This window comes from Camelus ferus, chromosome 5, assembly GCF_009834535.1.
Source record: "Camelus ferus isolate YT-003-E chromosome 5, BCGSAC_Cfer_1.0, whole genome shotgun sequence".
NCBI classification, from domain to species: domain Eukaryota; kingdom Metazoa; phylum Chordata; class Mammalia; order Artiodactyla; family Camelidae; genus Camelus; species Camelus ferus.
Window position 1 is genome coordinate 68,722,418 of NC_045700.1, and position 7,994 is coordinate 68,730,411.

Consider the following 7,994-nt stretch of genomic DNA (forward strand, 5'->3'; position numbering starts at 1 on the left):
ACTCAATGGTTAATGGTAGAATTTCAGATAATAATAGAGGAGATATTAAGCTTAAGTGAAATAGCCCATTGTCTAATGGTGTCTGAAAGATGCCCAAGAGATCCCTTGTCTAAGGCCCTCTCCGTCATTTAGATCCTCCATCAACTATGGAGAAGGGTGATCTCTGTAAAGACATTTGAAGGAGCAGAAATGCTATTACTCTACCCACAGGGCTCCTAAACTGTGTGTTTCTTCATGGCTCTCAACCAGAGGCCAAGAAAGCCTAAGGTCTTCTACATGATAGGAGCTGGTTCTAGGTAAATGCTATTACCATATTTGGAAGACCTATTCCTTTTTATATAACAAGTCTTTCTGGAATGCTCATTATGTGCTATCTCATTTGTTTGTTAGTACTTGCTTGGAAAAAAAAAGAGAGAGAGAGAGAGAGCTATAGTGAGCAAGAGAGAGAGAGATCTGCCTAAGCAGTGATTGTCAAAATTTGATGGGTATAAAAAGCACTGGGGAGCTGACTGGGAGAGCAGACTCCTGTCCCAGTTACCCAAAGATTCTGATTCAGTGCATCTGAGGGTCAGCACTTGAAGCAGCATTTTCAACAAGGACCCAGTTGGTTCAGCTCTACCTGGTCCCTGGCCACACTGAGAGTCCTTGCACAAGACGGTAACAGGAAGTAGAGGTCAAGAATAAGAAGCCCTGAGTGGAAACCAAGCAGGCTGAGGGTACACACTGGTTAACCAGGAATCACAGAAGGTACGTTTCCCTCCCATTTGTGAAAGAGTCCATCTGGAAGCCACAGGGGAAGCTCTCCTTACCACAGAAGCAGATCAAAATGCCTGCACGGTTGACCAACACCAGAGTTGCCGTGGCAACTGTAATCAGTGCCCGAGCGGAGCTGAGAAAGCTCTGGGTACGAAAAAGGAGGTGAAGAACCTGTGCTAAAGAGAAGGCTGTGTGATTTATCAAGGGCTGCTAGAGCTGTGGTAGCCAGCTTCACAACCCAGACAGCAGAGAAGAAATCAGGACAGAGGACGTGATCCTCCCAAGAATGGCTTGTAGGTAAGAGCTGGTGGACAGCTGACTTGTGAAGCATTATTTGCCATTTCGGGGTTGTTTTTCAATTTGTTCCCAGTATTTCTAATATTGGAGACACAACCAGCTGCTGAATAGATCAATCAAAAATAAACTCTAACAGGGGGAGGTTGTAGCTCAGTGGAAAAGTGCATGCCTAGCATGCACGAGGTCCTGGGTTCAATCCCCAGTACCTCCATTAAAAATAAATAAATATACCTAATTACCGCCCCCCCAAAAAAACCCAACAATAACAACAAAAATAAATTCAAACACAATACTCAAATATGAGGAAGATAGAAACAGCTCTGGAAAACGACCACCACAAATTTTTATTTAATTAAAAATATTATACATGTTGTTGCATTTTCATGGAAAATATTGAGTTAAAAAACACCAACAGTGTTTGTTTTCAGAGATCTTCACACTCCGTTCTGCCTACTTGCTGCTTTTTTTTTTCTGTCTGTGGCATTAACCATGTGTAAGGAATCAGGGCCCTGTGGAATGAGAGCTTCCTTAAGATCCATACCTCCAAGACTTCTGAAATGAGCCTATTTCTCAACAACAGTGTTCTATTGAGTTAACTCAGATACCACCAGCCTTGGATTCCTTGCAAACCCGTGAAAAGAGCTGGTATAAAAACCCAAAGCACATGGCAACACCAATTCAGCCCAACATGTCTGCAAGCATTGGCTATGACCTTATCCAGTTTCCAAGCCAGTGACCTTGTACTCAACCTGGTGTATTAGTGTCCTGAGTCCCTCCAGAAAACTTCCCCTGAACCAGTGGTGGGAAGACACTGCCATATAGTGTTTATATTCAAACCATCAGCAAATACACAAAAGCACATGTGGCCCCCATGCACAATACTATCAGATAAAAAATACATATTGGTACAATACAACCTTTGGAATCACTGGCTAAAATATAGCCATGTGAGTCTTTTTTAAAATCATCACATAATTATATATTTCTTAAGAAAAATAATACAGCATAAAAATTTAACTTGAAAACATCATTTTAGCTATAAACTTCTCACATGTACATACAAGATGTGTACAGTGTCATCCTCTCCCTTACTTCATCCTTTGCTTTCTTTGGACTGTACCATTTCCTAACTTATGTCCTTGCTCCCACCTCATAATGCTGCATCCCCACATTGCTCCCAAGTGATGCTTTTGCTAAAATTGGATCAGATGTGTCAGAACCATCCCGGCTCTGTTTGCCTGGTCCTTTGCTTTCAATTGTAGTACACTTAATTTGGGTTCTGCATCCAGCTTTATAGTAAAGAGAGGTGAATCCCCCCAAATACACAAACAAACAAAAATAGCTGGAGAGCAAAAAGTTAGAATTGCCTCAGCTCTTCCAAACTGGAAAATAGTCTTTCTTCTTCATAATGGTCTCTCAATTGATGGGAATAAAATAAGGTTGAAATTGCTTTTCACATTCTGGCTCTGTTGGGGGCATTTTCACATAGACCCCTGTAGTAAGAGGGCTTCTTTTCTTTAGCTGCCAAACACAAAGAAGAATAGTCATTAGTATTATGGAATATAGCAACCACTTCTAGCCATAATAAGACCCAACAAATATTGGGTTCCTCCCCTGTTGAAAAATAGATATTCACAACATACAAAATTATAAGCCCCAGGAGATTTTCTTGATTCAGTTATTAAAATTCATTTTGGGTAAATAACTCTGTGTGATTGACATAAAATAGAAATGATTTTCCCTGACAGGGAGACAGGAGAAAGGAACTTGGAGAAAGCTTTAGAAAGAACACCCACAATGCCTATGATAATTGACCAGATCCTGTCTGTTAGGGGATGAACTTGGTAAGATAATGAACTTCAGTTATCCTCTTTGAGAGCTGCATTTCTCATCTCCACTCCTGGTACACGTTTTATTACTTTTTCTCTGTCCACATTAGTTCCCAGTTTTTATCACCTCAGTAAATTGAAGTCTAGTCTGCTAGTCTGTGTGGCAGTTCGTAGCAAATGAGGTAGAAAGAAGCTACAGCAACAGAAGAGATTGAGTAGGGGACCTTGGAATAGAGTGTGTGGTGGTAGGGGAGGGGAAGGGGGAGGGAAAGAAGGGGGATGACGGAGGAAGGGGAGGGAGCAGTTTGTGACGGCAAAACCAGCCTTAGGCAAAGGGGTCTTCAAGAGACTGTCACAAAGAAATGATGACAGGAGACCTGATTCCTGCCTCTGTCTCTTCTACACCTTCTACACAACTGGGTTTTCATTTCCTGGGCTGGAGAGGAGGGTAAGACTTGCCAGCGGAGCAGACGGGGTAACAGGGAGCCCTGGGCTGGTGTTAACATCGACAGCGACAGCTTGGACCAGGAAGGCACATGTGAAGTGGCTTCCAGAGACGGCTTCCGGTGAAGTGGAGGGACATTAAGGGGAGAATAAAACCCACCCAGGTGGTCTTCTCCAGCAGCATTTTGCCCAACCTCATCTTGTGTTTCAGGGTTTTTAACTTCAGTACAATTGTCATGAAGACAAAGAGCAGAACAGCTGCCTGGGTTGTTCAAACGGTTACTCAGACCGAAACCCTGCTCAGAAGCACACAAACATTCAATGTCAAACACACTCATCTGACTTATTAGTCATCCCGAAACCTCAAAGGCCAGTGCCAAGGGTTCTAGTGTGTTCTGTACCACTATTTTTCCTCTTCTTCACTTATTGCTGCATCTCAAGAAAACTCAACCCAACGGCATCATTTGGTCAGTTGTTACCGCGAAAGGCATTCCCCCTGAGGATGGAGAGTGGTCAGCAGTGCACTCACCATTTTGCTCAAAGAGACCGCTGTGATGAGGAAGCTGTAAAAAAACAACCCCGAGCTGATTGATGCCAGGACCCAGAGGAGGAAGTCAGAATCCGGGCACGGCTCTGGATCTGTAGCAGAAAACAAAGCGGAGTGTCCCTGAGACTCCAGCTAAACTTTAGGGCCCTTCTTGCCCCGTGGGTGAGAAAAGGAAGAAGTCAGAGCTTCCAGACCTTGATGCCCACCCCTGAATAGAGTTGTGAGCCCCTAAGTAGGTCCTGGCTGTTGGGGTCCTTCCCCAGGAGGGTCAGATCGAAGGCCAAGGCCAAGTGTCATGCTCATTATCACTCCAGAGTGAGTGCCCCTGTCTGCCAGGAGGAAAAACATCTTCCCTGACTCAGTTTATTTTATAGTCAGAATGCCGTTTGTCTCTCCAACCACACTAAGCAGGATGCGAGAGAGCTCTTAAAGAGAATTCCCACAATCTTAAAAATGAATGACCTGAAATCAAGGAACAAAACTGCTTTCACACAAAGAAGAGACAGCAATGCAGAAGACGCCAGTCAGCGATGCAGCTTTGCTCACCAATGACATAAATCTGGGTTCCGTTGCCCAGGCCCACGTAGTAGGGTGGCGGGTACATGAGCTCCACCTTGCAGATGTAGAGCCCGGTGTCCATGGCCCTCAGCCCTTGGATGGTGAGGTTCACTTTGTTTCCACTGGAGGTGCCAGTGCAGGTGGAATCATCCAGGAAAGTCAGCTCGTCCTCCACCATGTACGTGGCGGCACAGACTTCGGTCATCTGGCTGCCCGCCTGCCGCAGCACGGTCACCCGGACCTCGGCCTCTTTGCCTGAAGACCCATACTCACACTCAAAGCTGGCCACGCCTCGGCTGCTGGCCAGCACCACCGCGGGCTGGGCCACGTGCATGCCTAACACGGGAAAACCAAAGGGAGCTCTGTGAACCCGCGTTCGCCGACAGACACGTCCAGGCAAACCCTCAGGCCAGGAACAGTTGATCTCTGGTGCCCCCACTCCCGCCACCAGCTTCACCTGTCAGCCCTTCTCTCCTCCCTGCCCTGTCAACAAACCCATCACCATCCCCATCCCTTCCCTTCTCCACCCACCCCAGCATCCCCTCCATCTCTCCACTGCCTTCCAGCTACTCTCCATATAGGTGCTTCCTTATTGGAAAACAGTTTCTTGAAGGCAGTTGGTTGTGGCAGGAAGGATATTGATGTAACAGACAGAAGGGCTGACTCTATCATGAGATATGTGACTTGGGGAAAGCCATGCCTCCCCTGTAGCCTTCATGCTTCCCTCACATGCAAAAGAGGGGGTTAGATCATATGCCATCGGAGTGCCTTCCAACTCTGGTATTCTGAGGCCATAACAGAACCGTAGGGCTATAACAAGTTATGGGGAAAACCTTGGAGGCTGAGGTATAGAATCTTGCCTGAGCCCCTCAAAGCGCACCTCAGAAAACTCTGCCTGCGTTTACCTGGCCCTGGACCTCTGTCACCCACGAAGAGCTAAGCCTTGGCTCACGGTGCCAGCCCCACCTCCCCGTGTTATTACAGAGTGAGGGATGCTGCTTGACGAAGGAAGCCACAGAGTAGAGGGCACCGGGTCGTTTCCTCTCTAGGCTGAGGCAACCCTGCTGTTAACTTCTGTGGGCTTCCCCTGCCACTGCCATCACCTCTTCTGCCACCCTCTCTCCTTCCTTAAACACCTTGTGTCCCTTTGTTCTTTTCCCTCCAGCTTCTACAGGATAAGGGAGGCCAGCTCTCTATACAAAAGGGCTCACATCATATAAAATATGGTGGCCTCACTGACAAACTCCCCTCCTGTAACTAACTTGGCCCCTCTCTAGTCAATCAGTCATACAAGTGACACTCAAAACTTGGATTGAATCATGTCACTCATTCTCTTTGAACCCTTTCATGCCTTACATGTCACTGATTGCATCCGATCCCAACTTACCACCCCAGTCTGAGTGGACACCACTTTCCAGAATACCTCTTCCTGTGGATAAATCACTTTATACTAAAACACTAGTCCTTCCCCACAGCCCACCGCACCTGTACTGGACAACCTGTGTCCTCCGAAGAGAGGACAATATTGCAGCAGCCATTGCCATGATTAATCCAGCAGCCATGGTCGGCTAGACAACATTCTTCTTCCCAACCCTCATCTATGTCTATCAGAGATGCCCTCTGAGCCTCCTTCGTACTGTTATAACTCCATCACACCACTTAATCAAGTTCTGCCCTATATTACAATGTTTTGTGCATTAGTCATTATATCCTGCTCATTTGTGATGTTGACGCTAAGCCTAAAGAAAACCAAGCTTCCTGCCCTCCGCTAGGCAAGCTCCCAGTTACCACCACGAAGTCTGGTCACACTTGATTTTCCAATGTCCACCGTTGGGAGGATCCCAGTTACAAATTGAGATAAATTTTCTAAAAAGTAAATTTGACTCTTTCTAAGGGTATTTAACCTTTACAAGTTCAAAACATGTCAAATAAGAAAATGTATATGAAGATTATTGATCCAGTAGACATTAAATCATCAAATATCTTTTGAGCACCTATTTTGTATAAACCACATGGTTTCTTAACCGGGAAGGTCTAGAGAGAGAAAAGGTTAAAATTCAGTGGAACTGCTCCTCATTTTATGCCACATAACAAACCTGGTATCAACCTCTAAAGAGCTTTACTTCATCTGAACACTGGGGAATCAGCACTTGAAGTCCAAAGATAGGTCAGGCAGCTAAGTATCTTATGCCAAAGAGACCTGTCTTTTTATTACTTTCTTTCTTGTTCTTTTGTTCTTTCGTTCGTTCTGTCATTCTTTTTTCCTCCCTTCCCTTTTTTTTTTTTTTAATTTCAAACAGCTTTCATTTTTAAAAATAATTAACTAACTAGGTTACAGAGTTCATTAAGAGGACTTAAAATCTGGATTGAGTAAAGAAGGCTGAAATTCTAAATAAGCTGGCTAATTCATTTATAAAATTGAATTACAGGACCTTAAAACCTTCAATTGGGTAGGAAGGAAACTTCCCATAATTTTCTTAAATCAATGTTCTTTAAAAAGGGAAATCTTGAGCCAACCATGATTCCAAGCCCAAATGTATTTAGAACCGTGGGTATCTTTTCTCTCTTAAATCACTTGACTTTACAGGATTTCCTTCCAATCTTGTAGAATCGCCTGAAATCGCTCATGTTTCTCAAACCAACTCGCGTGTATTCACGAAGCGCCCCCTCCATGCCCGGCACCTGCTCTGAGCCATGTCTCTGCTGATTTGCTGATGCCAGCTGTCCCCTGCCTGCCTTGGAATACAGAGCTGCCCAAGCTAGGAGATTGGAGTCTTACCCTGAGCTTCTGGCTTTGCTATAAATCACTGCCCTTGACTGCTAAAAGAAATGAAACCCAGGTGGGAGAAACACCTCCTCCAACTTCATGCTCCAAAATCCTCACTCACCTTTGGAGAAGACAGGGATGAAGAGAAGAGAAAACAGGGCAGTGCAGGGCCAGGTCCCAGAAGCCAGGTCCAGCCGAGCCCCATGGCTCCAGAATCCAAACCAAACCATGGCTTTATGGGAGCGGTGTTCTGATCTTCAGGAAGCAGAGCGAAAACTTTCAGGATCCTGAAGCTTTGAAATGTGTTTGAACCCACACAGAATCAAGGACTTTATATAGCTGGCTTTGATCCCAGGTATGTACTACACATGTGCACACAGAGGAGGCACCTGAATAGAAAGCCTTTTTGTTTTGGTTTTACGAGAAAGGAAGCCGTGGGTTTAGCTGTTACGTCGAAAAGATAACCTCAAACACTCAAAGTAAAACTGAGCAAAACAAGCCAATCCATGGATGGAAAATGCACTCAATTAGAAACTGAAGCTTCTTGTTCACTTTGAGGATAAGTGGAGACTTGGAGAATTTCCTGGAGTGCAGGAGTCCCCCTAGGACCCAATTTTATCCAGTTATCCAGTCATCTTTTGCCACCCAGTGTACTTCATGGACACCCCCCAAAACTGCTAAGCTGCTGGCTCTCTGAGCCCTGTGATAAAGACAGAATTAGTCTGGACATCAGTAATAAAAGCTCTTCATTCCACCTGTTAGGCACTATTCTTGGCATGCTTTGCAAAAAAAAAGT

General features: G+C 45.1%; 1 protein-coding gene across 3 annotated transcripts; it reads right to left on the reverse strand.

The window, feature by feature from the left end:
* Positions 1-1,372: 1,372 nt before the first annotated feature.
* Positions 1,373-7,525, reverse strand: CTLA4 (cytotoxic T-lymphocyte associated protein 4). Of its 3 annotated transcripts, none has more exons than XM_006194269.2 (4): positions 7,320-7,525; positions 4,420-4,767; positions 3,856-3,965; positions 1,373-2,574 (listed from the first exon to the last, which is right to left on the reverse strand). In XM_006194269.2, exons 1-4 carry the CDS (start codon positions 7,426-7,428, stop codon positions 2,470-2,472), a joined length of 672 nt encoding a protein of 223 aa, XP_006194331.1. In that variant the 5' UTR covers positions 7,429-7,525; the 3' UTR covers positions 1,373-2,469. The 3 variants fall into 3 exon arrangements, with proteins under 3 accessions (XP_006194331.1, XP_032335910.1, XP_006194332.1); XM_032480019.1 differs by lacking the exon at positions 7,320-7,525 and adding an exon at positions 4,963-7,309; XM_006194270.3 differs by lacking the exon at positions 3,856-3,965 and having other exon boundaries at positions 2,507-2,574.
* Positions 7,526-7,994: the final 469 nt, after the last annotated feature.